Here is a 14,832-nt window from a genome sequence, read left to right as displayed (position 1 = left end):
CAGCGAGGTGGGTACACAGTCACTGCAAGATAAAATTTTATTACAATACAATTTCATATCACACACTCTGGACCATGGATGAAACTGGAATAAAAACATCACTTAGAATTTAAATCAGGGTGACCACAGCAGTTCCAAAACCCAACACAAATTAATCCAAGTAAATCCCACCAAGGACAGGCACTGCAATTCCAGCAAGACCTATAGTATACCAAGAAGCTGCAGATAACAAGGTCAAAGAACATCACATCATTAAGGTAAAATGTGGAAGAAACTTTCAATTATTTAAATCAGAAAGCAGATTAAGTAAATACTTCAAATTAATTATTAATAAAAGTGAGAATGGTCTTCAACTTACCCCTACATGGCAGGTATAGTATGAACAGACCCCAAAACCAACAGGATTCCATGACCACAGAACATGGTAAATAAAACAAGCAGCAAGTGCACAGATACAGAGCCACGCCATACTCCAAGTACAAGAGGGCAGCAACAAGCAAGTCCCGATTACACATGAAACATACATAGGAAGGAATTATTTTGGTCCATTTCAGTTTTACAATTTTTAAGTTTAAAAGGTTGGTCACTTTTAGCAGCCAGCAACACTGACCTGGGCAACTTATCAAGTTGTTAGAACAACAACAACAACAACCACAGCGAATGCTACCACAACACTACTGCAACCCGACAAAGATAAAAACAGGAACGATAATAAAACCCCATAAATATAACCAAATGTGCACAAGAAGCAAAATACTTACCATCGAGCAGGAGCAGTATTAACAAAACCAGCGTGGAGTGCACAGAACATAAGGGAAAGGACTGGATCGAGCTAACTACTTGAGGGGTTGCCAGGTCAAGATTGCTAAATGAAAGCAAGATTAATGTTTAAATAACTTGAACTTTACTTAAAATTAGGAAAAATATAAACAGAATTTAGGAATGAAAACTGCAGAGCAAAAAAAATAAATCTGTAAATAATGTCTTTAAATTATAGATAAAAATCAATTTTCAAAGCAAAATATACTATGAGTGCGCACTCGGATAACAACGTAAAATAATTTTTATGTAGTAATAAATAAGTAAATAGAAGAAAGATAAAAACTGTAATAATTCAACTCATTAAATTAGGAGACAAATGTCTATTTTTAAGATAAATAAAATCGTGAAAACACACTCAGATTACAAGCTACAGTTTGCCTTAGAATAAATGAATGATAAATGTTAAAACGGATCCGTGCATTAAATATTAATTACATAACTGGCCAGCTTTTCTTGGTAAGTAAGTATTCTACAATTAATCACAATAAACTGGAATTTGCTTCCGGAACCAGTACACAAGGATTTGAATCACCCCGAAACACGGAAACACACACAATATTTAAGGCAACGATAGCAGACCCAAAAAAAAAAAAATTCCACACGAAAATAATTGAAAGGACACAAGAGAAAATCGCACGAACCCGAATAAAAATATGTCTCAAATAAACTACAAATTAGGAAGGGAAACACTTAAAATTTCACAGACAACAAACAATGGTATACACGAAGCATACAGCTTCCCAAAACCGAAGCCAACATCAGACTAAAGGAGACAATAGGCAAAGCCCACACAAAATTAGCGTACCGGAGATAAGATAAAAACATGGCACGCAATAATGAAAGAAGAAGGAAAGAAAAACGGACGCGAATAATCTGAGGAGGGCAAAAGTATCATCAAGAAATAGGGAACAAATTCCAGTTTATTATAACCAGAATATTACAATAATTATGTATAGTCTTTTAAATTTAACAGTTCTTCCAACCAAAATGTTAATAAAGGATTTAAATGCCGGTTACACAATTTTAATTTTAGGAGGCCTTGGAAAACGGTAATGGCCGAATAAGACCGGAAATAAACTACCCCATTAAGTAATTAAACAATGAGGCATTACGAAAACAATACTAGTACATAACGTCTTTCAAAACGTTGTCAACAGTCCATCGGATGCCACAAATATGAACCAAGAAATGTAAAAAGTAATCCACCAACAAAATTAATAATAATAATAACTTTAAGAAACAGAAAAAGGCAGCACAAAGATAATCTCAGTTAAATTAAAGTAATGGAATAATAGGTCTCTCACCCGCGCATATACCATGTTCCAGAATTACTCCATAAGAATAATTTGGATATAGAACATTACCAAAATCACGTTAAGTTACATTTTAATATTTAGCAGATACAATTTATATCATTAAAATGTCCGATGAAGAAGAAAGTCCAGCTTAATTTAATGAATAAACGGTGGTCGCCAGGTCCATAAACTATAGGCCTAATTTCAATTACAGTAGCGGAGTAGAGACGAAGTAATATTAACAGCGTTGCCAAAACATTTCTTCTAATATAATAGTTGTCGCAGATTGCTTGATACACACGTTCTTCTCCAAATAATCCGGCAGCAGAACAGTTTCGAAACAATTAAGTAGATACTTGTACTTACATTTTTGGGTGTCCAATTTAATATACTGTAATCCAATAGCTTACATTCTAGCTCATTTTGTAATGAAGAACCCTCCTTCAGATAGTTCGGTCACACTAATATTAAAAAAACAGTAAATATGAAACACACAACATTATTTCGCTATAATTCAGGCAATGCCTTAATTAACGAGGCTATTAGCCTGGTTTATCAAACTCCACTCCAACAACTTTCAATCGCATTTTGTACACAACTTCTCCAAACGCGTCCATCTTGGCGAGCTGCTGGTAACAGACTGGCGTTCAGTGCAGTCAAGCTGCGGGTCGCTCAGTTGAACATCGACACTGCGCACACTCAAGTCAAAGTTTGCTTATTGAGCCAATCAGAATTTCGAAGCAACCGACGTAACAATGGAAAGAAGATACATTTTAAATCGCCACAGTTTCAGGCACATAATTTAACGGCAATGCAAACAATGGCCGAGAATAGCAGGTAAAAGTCCCCACACACAAATGTATATGTCCAACAAATGAGGGTATCGTAAATTATTGTCTCACAATGAGTAAAGGTTATTATTTTCTGTTTTTCACTAAAAGCAGTTCAAGAAGCACTATAACACTATAGGGATTAGCACTGCGTGATGTATAATCTTAAAATCCAGAAGAAGTCGAAGAACAGTCATTTAAATGAAGCAAGGTGCAAGTTTTTGAAGAGCAGCACAACATACGTAATGTCCGGCACTGTGCTTCAAAATGTTTATGAGAGTTGGTGAATAGTTCAGTGAACAAGCCTGCAAATACTGCAATCGAGCTCGATAGCTGCAGTCGCTTAAGTGCGGCCAGTATCCAGTAATCGGGAGATAATGGGTTCGAGCCCCACTGTCGGCAGCCCTGAAGATGGTTTTCCGTGGTTTCCCATTTTCACACCAGGCAAATGCCGGGGCTATACCTTAATTAAGGCCACGGCCGCTTCCTTCCAATTCCTAGGCCTTTCCTCTCTCATCGTCGCCGTAAGACGTATCTGTGTCGGTGCGACGTAAAGCAAATAGCAAATACTGCTAGGCGTGAAGTTATAATACGATTTAATAAATTTGAAGTTCTAAAATTATATAGAAGTCGAAGATAAGTCACTTAAATGAAGTAAGATGCAAGTTCTTGAAGAGCAGCACAACATACATAATGTCCAGCACTGTGCTTCTAAATGCTAATGAAACTCGGTGAATAGTTCAATGATCAAGCCTGCAAATGCTTCTAGGTGCCAAAATATATAATACAATTTAATATAATTGAAGGATACAGTATATTAATGTTTATAGGATCTTGTATGATAGATTCTTTAGAGATGCATACAAAAACATATCCGCTTATCATGATCATGTGGATACAGTGTGTGTACAACGGTTTGTGCTTGCTCACTAATTTAGAATGAAACAGTTTTAAAATATTCATGAAATAAAATGCTCATTCGCTGGACTATGTACTCTCACTTAGTACTTACCTGATTACTTACACATACAATTGTTGATGAGTGCCTGCTACAAATAAATGTAACAATAAAAGAATGAGAATCTTGAATATCTCTAGGGTGTAGGGTAAGAAGCTTATTTTGACAGCATAACATAGAGGTTCTGGGAAAAGGATATTGTCGTTTGGTTTCACAATTAAAATTTGAGGTTAACTTATCTGCCATTGAAATAAAACAATTAATTATATTTGATACAAAACAAAGTATATTCTTTAAATGTTGACTTTAACGGGTGAGACTTGCTGCGATAATTTGAAAGATAATATAAAACTCTGAAATTACAACTGAAAGAAACTCTAGGCATTAAATTTGAAATCCTCTTGAGCAGACATTTAAAAGCTGTTCAAGAAATTTATCCCTCACTGTTTCACTTAACAGTACCTTGAACACTTTACGTGTTATTACAACCTATTCCTTTGAATTAGTAGCTGTAGGTATCCCAATCCTAATTTGGTGAAGTATCCTTTTAGTTTCACAAACAAGATATAGCATGGTTTGAAAATATAACCATATTTCACAATCAAGTTTACAAGTAATTCACTGATAACTTCTGCAAGCTATTGAAATTATTAAATGAATTAATGGTCACTAGGATAAGTATAAATAACAAGATTGGGCACCACCTGCAAAACAGTTGCAGAAATAATTAATTCTGTAGAGCCATGAGCAACTCCCTCTCCCAAGGCGACGGTCATCAGGCTGACGAAGCTCCAGACTTACTTTACAACTTTACCTGTTGCTGTTTATCCCTGAAATTAAACTTGGGTAGCATGACAGGTTCATCCTCACTCCACCAATAAAATATTTTCCACGAGTTTCACTACAACAATTTACTCCCAAAACAATATTAAAGCAAAACGTAAACCAACAATTCTCATCATGTGACGAAACCAGTATAAACCTACACAAACAACATCTACAAACTATACACCACAACTGTACATAATTCTGAAAGCCAAGCTTCAAACTGATTATCCTAATGGTATGAAGATTGTCCCTTCCTAACCTTAAATATATTAGCACAATGGCATCATCACCATGGACTCTTACCACATGTCATAACTGTAAAAAAAAAAAAAAAAAAAAAAAAAAAACCCAGCCACCTCACTATACTCTGTTACTAAGCCATAAACATCCACAATGTAAAATGTCTGCTGCGGGATTAATAAATAACGACAGGCATGTCGTATTATTCAAGGAATGAACAAGTAATAAACACTTGGGCTACGTCGTAATTAGTTTTGTGCACAACATATTGCCTCCAAGTTACACATATAACAGACTGTGCACAATGTGCATTTCCTCAGCGAGGAATCCATAGCCTTACTCACAAAAGAACACCGTGTAGTATTTTCCACCAACCGCTCACCGGGAATGTGAATTAACGAGTAATACACTCGTCATGACTCTGTAATTGTGCAGTAATGCACCCGTGAAGAACTCGTACAACAAAGACTTCGCAGTGGCAATCGTCTTCAACAGCAACCTCAGTATCAGTGATCAATAACCGCAAACTCATGCACATTAAAAATAAACTCGTAGCACGCACGCACAATATGTTTCGTCCATCACTCCAAAACAAGCAAGCTGAGAAACTCGTTGCACGTGCATACATATATAGGCTTGCTCCATGTGGTGTAGCGTCTACTAAAATCCACAGGAAACAACACTACCACTGCCACATTTTCAAGCGTCTCTTGGTCAATGCAACCTTGTTCGAAATCGGAGCTTACAGATTGGTTACCAAGCTGCCGATCCGCAAATGGCGAACTAGCACGTTTGTCCATATTGATGAATTATCATCTTCAGCATCCACTTCCCGGTCTAAACCTGGGTTTCTAAACCACATGTTGTAACACTTCCAACTGACTTCAACCGTCTTTCCTGGTATAGCCACTGTTTTCCGTGTTGCACAATTCTTGAGCAACCTACACTGCCATGCCATGTGCAGACACTTACACAAATTAAAGTTAAACATATACAAAATTCCCTACTATAAATTCTTCTTATAATATTATGTTTTTACATATACAATGAACAAAATAACATGATTTTCATGACTTCAATATTACGAATTATTTTACGAAAAATTCCTAACCTAAAAATTTGGGGATCGTACATTTGTATGGTTACACTGTTAGTCTGCATTACGACAACTCAATATTCGGTTGTCACTGAACTGACGCAAGAACTCGACCGAACAGATACACGAAACACACTCCGAACATATAATCCACTTGGTCACTGACGACTGCATATCCATGTGACTGTCTCTTCTCCATCTCATTGACTCACTGACCAATTGTGGCGTCACTCTTCATACGACCGACCATCTCACTATTCACCATCCATCTCACAACACTTCATTGTTCAAGGCTGTCCTTCCAAGTAACTACAATGCTTCATGACAAGCCTCTCCATTCAACTGACTGACCACTATAGGATCCTTCTCTATATATAGACACTAGTTTTCACATGGTATAACACCCACGGCACAGTTAAATCAGTCCATGATGTCACTCCCACCCAGCTCCAAAGTATTACAGACAGCCTCAGGCAAATTAGGAACTCCCTAGATTATCTCATACTTCTAAATGTATACAATGACAGAGCGATGACTCAACAGTTACTGTAAGAGTATTGCACCATGTGCTGTAATATCTTAAAGGTTTCACAAAATATATCCATTTCTCATATTAGGCAGCAAATCTTACTCTACATTATCTTAATGCTAATATACACATATATGTACATAATAAATTAAATACAATGAAGCAAGCGATAAATAATTAATACATAGCAAAATCAGATTATAGAATTGAATCTAATAATAATAATAATAATACAGAGGAATGCTTGTAACGGGATTTGAACTGTTACAAGTTACCTTGTATGGTTTCAGTTTTAGCGTTTTTGTAGCCCGCCATGCTGAGCTTCTTGTCCAAGTTGTCTTAGGGATTTTGTAGGCATATGTTCTAATCTTTCTACGATTTAATTTACTTTTTCCTCGTTAAGTTCACGTTTTTTAACACTTCGCTTCTTATCGAATAAAGATCCAGTTCCTCACAATTTGTTTGAGTTTCTGCACGGTCTCTCTGTGGAGGGAGTACCCATGAAAATTGTGTTACAAATTGCCTAACGACTTCCCTGCAAGACTCTGTTTTCACATAATTATCGTACATAAATACCATTCCCTCTACCATGTACAAAAGTGGAGGCATTATAAGAATTACACCCCAAAGTAATGAGTCAAGGGGAGGCAGATAAACTGGTCTCGCCTGCCAGCCAACCAATGAGAGAAATTCACTGTATCAGCAACTGTTTTTACCATGTCCACCTTGAAGTTCCTTCCACAGGGAAACTGAGAAAACAAGAACTTGGGTGTGTTCTAATGGCCGTGGTGCTGGGTAGTTTGCGATCTTCACTTATTTGTATGCATGATCTTTGGTTTGGTTAAGAAGTTTGTTACTCCTTGCCTCGGAAACAAAGATCATTACACGAGTGTTTGTATTCATTGTAATGACTACATATTATGTGTGTTATTAACCAGGGTACTTTCACAACCTGTCCCAGGAACATGCATTGTGGAATTCAGTATCACCATTTCAGATAAGACAGTACAAGAAGTTGACCACATTTCATACCTTGGAAGCATCCTATCTAAGCTGTGTATTTCAGAACAGGACATGGAAAACACTCCTGCTGCTCGCATGGAATTTGGACGACTGTCCGAGAGAATTTTCAGGTTACAGACTATAAATCTCATGTTAGATGTGTATTGAAGGTTGAACTTCTTACAAAATTGTACAGAATTATTTGGATTATCCTCCTAGTCAGTACAATATCATACACAAGATCAAAGTCATAAAATACTGGACATGTTACGTCGACTATGTTCTAGCCATCATAGATAGTAATGTTAATGAAGAAAAGGACATTTTGGAACTACTCAATAGTTTAGATCAGAATATTATATTCACTATGGAAATTGAGAACAACAACTTGCTTAATTATTTAGATATAACATTATCACAGCATTAGAATAATCACCTGGCATTTAATACCAACTTACACTGCTAACACCATTAAACAAAGTTTAATATATCCTGGAGCTCACAAAAAAGCTGCCTACAATAGCATGTTAGAAAGAGCATTAAAAATCCTGCTCTCAAAGAAAAATTTGAAAAAAAGAAATCAAGACCATCTGTAAAATAGCCTTGAGCAATGGATTTAGCGTAAAGTTTATAAATAAACTAATTAGTAAACAAACAAGCCCACCACCGCTTCCACGAAAGAGTCAAAAATGAAATAAAAGTATGCCACATTCACATTTAGTAATAATAATATACATATAATCACTAACTTCCTAAAAAAAAAACAGTACCTAGAAATTGCTTTCAAAACCAGCAACACTAATGTAAAAATAGTATTTAATTCTCACACAGTAAATATTAGTAAGAAATACATAAATTCTGGGAAACTGGAATGCCAGGGATGTAGTTCAAGTTACGTTGGACAAACTGGTAGGAACTTCTTTATAAGATATACAGAACACCGCAACGGTTTAAAATATAACAGTTTCTCTGCCATGAGTAACCATCACAAAAACCATAAGCATAATTATACCACAATAGATCAAGATCTAAAAATTCTACAATGTGAACAAAAAGGTCCACTACTCAACATTTTAGGGAATTTTTACATTAGTATGGATCAATACGTACAAGAATCCAGCCCTCAACTTAAATGAGATAAATGAAAAACTTTCATTCCAATTATTTGTAGTAAAAAACAAGACCAGAAGAATTCACAATTATTACTCAGTTCCAGTCACCCCTCCCATAATCCCGCATACTCCCACTCTCCCACAAGCCCTACCCCATTTTCCCACTCTACCTCCTCCTAACAACACGTCTTGCATCTCAACTGCGGGAGCTGGACTCCGTAGTCTGAGAACACAGGTAATACAAGCGGGCCACGTAACGTAAGTTAATTTTTGTTCTTCATAACTTATCTTAAATGTTTCCGGTTAGTCACCATTTTTTAACTCTTAATTTGATTTTTAGTATTCATTTTACAGACTAGAAATCAGACGGTTCAACTTCAGTAACAACTTATGTATGACTGAACATAACAACTAAGCCAACAGCGTACAGATATCAGTTGAACTACACCAGGGGTAACGAAAACATTGAAACAAAAAGGTCTCCAGTTCAAGAGTATTTTAACAATCACCACCTCACATTTTTCAATTTTCATGTTTTTAAAGAAAAAACTTTTTAACTCTTCATATTGTGCATCTGATGTTTTTAATTTAATATATATGTCTTACTGAGGATGACCCTATGCCAGGCCAAAACATGTCTATGTAAAGTTTTGTCTTAATAGGATGTAAATATTGGTAGTATTGACTAGGAGGATAATCCAAATAATTTTTGTACAATTTTGTAAGAAGAGTCTTCAAGAACAATTTATCAGTCCATACCAAACTCCATATTGTTCTTGGGTAGCAGAATAACTAATGTTGGCGGAAGTAAGGAGGACATAAAATGCAGACTAGCACAAGCAAGGAAGACCTTTCTTAAGAAAAGAAATGTACTCGCATCAAACATTGATATAAAAATTCGAAAGTTATTTTACCAAGCAAGTGGCTGTGCAGTTGGGTCACGTAGCTGTCAGCTTGCATTTGGGAAATAGTGGGTTAAAACCCCACTGTCGGCAGCCCTGAAGTTGGTTGTCCATGGTTTCCCATTTTCACACCAGGCTAATGCTGTACCTTAATTAAGACCAGGGTCGCTTCCTTCTTGTTCCTATGCTCCTAATCCTTTCCTATACCATCGTTGTTGTAAGACCATTTGTGTTGGTGCAACGTAAAGCAAATTGTAAAATTTTAAAAAAATGACAAACAAATAGAAAGATATTTTTGAAGCCTTTCATCTGGAGTGTGGCATTGCATGAAAGGGAAACATGAACAGTAACTAGTTCAGAAGGAAAGAGAATAGAAGCTTTTAAAATGTGGTGTTACAGAAGAATGCAGTTAATAGGTTAAATTACGAATGAAGAGATCCTCCTTTCCCCTTATGCAGCTCCTGCCAAGACAGGGCATTTATGACATTTCTCCACCTTCCACCGTTCCTGTTCCTTCTTTTTGTCAAAATCCAGGGTTCTTCTTGCACTCCTCTTTTTCGAATCGATCCACCTTGTTCTAGGTCTGCCTTTCGTTCTCTTTCCCTCAAACTTCATCTGTCTTCGTATTCCTTTGTCCTCCATCCTCTTTACCTGTCAAAACCATCTTAGCTTACTCGTATCAATTCTCTCATTTAGGTTTTCCATTCTGACTGCCTTTCTTATGTCTTTGTTTCTCAATGTGTCTTTCCTGGGTATTTCATCTCGCTGGCTTGAATTCTACTCTCCTCCCTAGTTGTCATTGTCTAGGTCTCAGCTGCATAAGTCAATATGGGTGCTTAATACATTTTGTACACCATCTCTTTACACTTCCTTATTCCAGAAAAGGTTTCTCACACTCTGGTAGAATGCATTGCCCTGTTGCACCCTCTTGCTAATCTCCATGTCCAGCCTTGTATTCTACATTAATTCACTTCCTAGATATTTGAAACTGTCAGCAATTTCAAGACTTTGACCCCCAATTTTCACACGGCCTTGCCCTTGTCTTTCTCCTCTTGATATCACCATGGTCTTGCTTTTCTCTGCACTGATTTTTCATACCTTAATTTTCATCTTTCTCGTTCGATGCATCATCTTGTACTTCTTTGCTGTTTCTTCCCCAGACCATAATATCGTCTGCAAATAGTAGTAACTTCATCTTCCTATTCCCATATGCTTCCTTTTTCTCCTTTACAAATTCATCCATAAGTAGAAAGAATAGAGGCGGCAGCACACTCCCTTCTTAGTCCAGTTTCATTTGTAAACCACTCTTGTCTTTCCAAACTGAATCTGTACGCTGCTGACACAGTTTTTGCACATTGCCTGCACCATTTCTCAGTTTTCGTACCCTGTCTTTTTTCGACCATGGTTTCCCACACATTCTCCCTGGGTTCTATTAATTGCCTCATGCTGAAGATTGGATCTGCTGTAGATCTTCCACTTCCAAAGCCAGACTGTTCCTCTTGCAACTCTCCTTCTACCTTTTTTCTAATTTTCCTCTCTATTCTTTCCAGTATTTTTGCCACTTATGATAAGAATGTGATTCCTCCACAGTTATCACACACTTTTTGTCCCCTTCCTAAAGACTAATATTATTATTACCTTTCCCCAGTCTTTTGGAACATGTTTCTGTTTCGATATGCACCTTAACATTCTGTACACCCATTTTTAGTCCAACAGGTCCATCAGCTTTTATCATTTCCATACTAATTTCATCCATCCTTGGTATCTTCCCCATTTTCATTTTATGGACTGCTAATTCCACCTCTAGCATGGTTATGTCTTCTTTTACTATTGAGTCATCACAAGACAAGGTCTACCTACCAAATATAAATAATAATTTAAGGGAGAAAGACTTTGTTTATGAGGCACCTTCATCATATCCCAGCTGAGTGACATGTTATGAAGCTCAGCAGGGTGAGAGGGGGTATTGGCAGGTGTGCAACCACTCATATTGCTCCAGAAAGTATATTTTGAACAGAATACCCAACGAAGATGAGTTTCTATATCATCCAAAGTTTCAAGAAGATTTGAGGCTCCACATCACAGAAACAAAGTTTCCACCAGGTTGATGCAATAATAAATACACTCACAGCTGAGAGGAAACTAGCTGAAACAAAAATGCTGCGATGGATTTGTGGGGTTTTGAGGATGGGCCATGTCAAAAACATATATGTAAGGGGCAGTGTTAAAATGACTGAAATACAAAAAAACAAAAAGCTAGAGAAATGCCTGCCATAGTATAGTCACATGATATGCAGGAATAGCACTTACATGGGAAGAAGGGTGCTGAGTTTGGACTATCTGAGGGAGAAGCAGTCAACTCACTGCCGGGTTTGGGACGGAAGCAAACAAACAGCTTGCCAGAACCGTTGACCCAGTACGAATGGGAGGAGGAGGAGTAGTAGTAGTTGTTTGATGGTGGATATGAGTACTTTCAGTTTGGAGGAGAGGCATGGCTTCTGTGTGGATACACCGGAATAGATAAGATTAGATCCTCCACTGATGAACGCTGCAGCAGAAAATTTTGGACCCATGTTTTTCTTTTATGTGTACTCTGTCCACGCAGTCTTACATGGTAACTAACTGCTCTACATCTGTTTTCTAGATGTTTATATATTTGGCCTGTCATTGTGTGTTACTTTCCAGGTTCCCGTCTTTCTATCATCATCATAATCTAAAGGCTATGCCTTGTCGCCTCGGCCATAGATGTCTATCTTGAGCCAGTATTTTCAAGTTGGTGTAGGTCTTGCAGTTCATCCTCAGAAGCAGGTTCTTGAAATAAGACACTCTTGGTTGTCCTCTTTCTCTTTTTCCAGCAATTCTTCCTTCATTGATGTTACAAAGGAACTCCTAATGCTGCAGAATGTGACCTATAAATTTCATTTTCCATTTTTCAATTTCAGTTATCAGATTCCATTTTTCTCCTATCTCTCTAAGGACTTCAGTATTGCTCTTCATTTCCGTCCGACTTATCCTCTGCATTCTTCTCCATATCCACATTTCAATCACCTCTAGTTTTTTCTTTTCTTGCATTCCTAATGTCCAGCTTTCACAGCCGTACAGAAGCACGCTCCTTACAAAGGTTTTCGCAAAGGCCTTCTGAGTTTGAATATCTATATGTTTGTTGGCCAGTTTGTTTGCCATTGCTATCCTTTTCTGTTTGACTTAAACTGAGGTGTGATTTTATCTGTTGTTTCAGAAAGTATGACGATGACAAAAACACACAAGGATATCGCTGTTTTTATGGTCCAACTTGCTGAAAATGAAAATGTTCAGGAACAGCAATTAATAAAGGAGATTGCAGACAAAACTAGAGAACTTCTAAATCAGCTCAGGTAAAGCTGCACAAGTAACATCTTTATGTTGTGTTTGTGTATGAGGGTTAGTTTTTTAAGTAAGGTCTGATTCACTGCAGCTACGTAAATTTTGTGTGCCTGTAGAAACTTGCATGGGTGCCAACTCCCGGCATGCCTTGCACACATGCGGGACTCCATTTGCATTCGTGACATTACGTTGTGCTGTTTATACTATGAGGTTAAAATGTTTTAAGACAGTTGAACGGCCTGCCGAAGTGATATTACAGTCTGTGATTAGGGTTTTGACAACAAGAATTATCTCAGCGGCAGACATTCACTGCCAGATGTGTGAGATGTACGGCCTCAAGACAGTGAGTGACAGCGAAGTGCATAAATGTGTGAGGACGTTCAAGGATGGGCAGGACAATGTTCATCATGAACCGCAATCAGGCCGACCTTCTGTAATCACAGATGTTTTGGTACGTGCAGTTCATTCAGAATGAGCGTTCACAATTTCCACTTTGTCACTGGAATTTCCACAATCTCGTTTCTGAAAATTTGCCGTTGATAAAATGTGTTTGCGATGGGTTCCCAGGCTGCTTTCTCAGTAACACAAAGAAAGGAAAGTGGCCAGTGCTTTGAAATTCCTCACCTGATACAGTGAGGAAGGGGATGAACTTTTGGACTACACTGTCACAGGAGACAAGAAATGTCTCACATGTCTCCAGAAACAAAGCAGCAATCTATGGAATGGCAACGCGAATTGTCCAACCAAAGTGAAAGCCAGACAATTTCAAGCACCAGATTATGGTAACCATGTTTTGGGGTTAGGTGTGGAGTTCTGTTAGTTTTAATTTATGCCACAAGGAGCAACAATAAATGCAGTTGTATAGTGCGCAACCTTGAGGAACATTCGGCACGCCATACAGATTTTACCTGTTATGTTCTACAGTCTGCTGAAACTAATTTCTAATAAATAAATTTATAAACTATCTGAAAAGGAAAACATATGGAAACAGAATTATACTTGAAAAAGGGAAGAAATTATATATTAACTGAGCTTCAGATATCACAAACCATACACAATATGCGACATGGCTTACTGTTGTCTGGAGTTTTGTTGCTGCATGACATTGCACGACATCATTCTGCTGCTCAAACTCAAGAGTTAATCAGATCCTTTGACAATATCTACTAGATTTGTTTTTACTAAAAAATGGAGCTTACTTAAATAAACTTTGTATTTTGTACCTTTAACTATTACATGTCTTTTATTTTCAAACAGAATGCAGATCTTTTACTTAATGTGATCTAAACCTCAATTTTTGCTAATTAATTTTGTTACTCTGACAGATCTCTGGCTACAGTTTCAACTCCTGAAGGCAAACAGATGGTGTCTGTTGAGACTCTTCGAGAGAAGAACCTGCCCCAGGCTCTGGACAACTTTCTTTTCAATCTGGCTGTGGCAGAGAACATCATGATGCTCTGAGATACTGTATTCGTAGTCCTCAAATACTCCCTCGCAGGAGCTAGGGAGGAATAATTATTTTGTGTTAATGTGATGTGATTAATGGAGTATTTTCAGTATTTATGTGATTGTTACTTTTTAATAAAAGTTTATTTTGATACACATTTCATTTCTGAAAAATTGCATTGAAACATGATCGGAGCCAGAAATCAGAAATTTTCATTTTCTTCTTATTATAAATCATTGCACCTAGAAAAATAATCCTTCTTGACAGCCTGAGTAACATTCATGATATAGTGGCAGACTTCTAGCAACTTGGCTCCTGCCAGTATAAGGATCTTCAGAAGAATACAAGGAATACAGTGGAACCTCGATTCTCCATTTCTCGAGGGACCATGGAAGAAAACGTACAACA

General features: G+C 37.3%; 1 protein-coding gene across 1 annotated transcript in view; it reads left to right on the top strand.

Annotated features, from left to right (window-relative positions):
* LOC136860064 (putative DENN domain-containing protein 10 B) overlaps window positions 1-14,581 on the top strand; it is an 89,502-nt gene extending 74,921 nt beyond the window's left edge. Inside the window, exons 7-8 of the mRNA XM_067138734.2 lie at window positions 12,853-12,988; window positions 14,303-14,581. Of these exons, the coding sequence (XP_066994835.2) occupies window positions 12,853-12,988; window positions 14,303-14,438 (272 nt within the window). The 3' untranslated portion in view covers window positions 14,439-14,581. The remainder of the gene's footprint in view (window positions 1-12,852; window positions 12,989-14,302) is intronic.
* The last annotated feature ends 251 nt before the right edge of the window (window positions 14,582-14,832 follow it).

Source organism: Anabrus simplex, chromosome 1 (assembly GCF_040414725.1).
Source record: "Anabrus simplex isolate iqAnaSimp1 chromosome 1, ASM4041472v1, whole genome shotgun sequence".
Taxonomy (NCBI): domain Eukaryota; kingdom Metazoa; phylum Arthropoda; class Insecta; order Orthoptera; family Tettigoniidae; genus Anabrus; species Anabrus simplex.
This window is presented reverse-complemented; position numbering and strand designations above follow the sequence as displayed.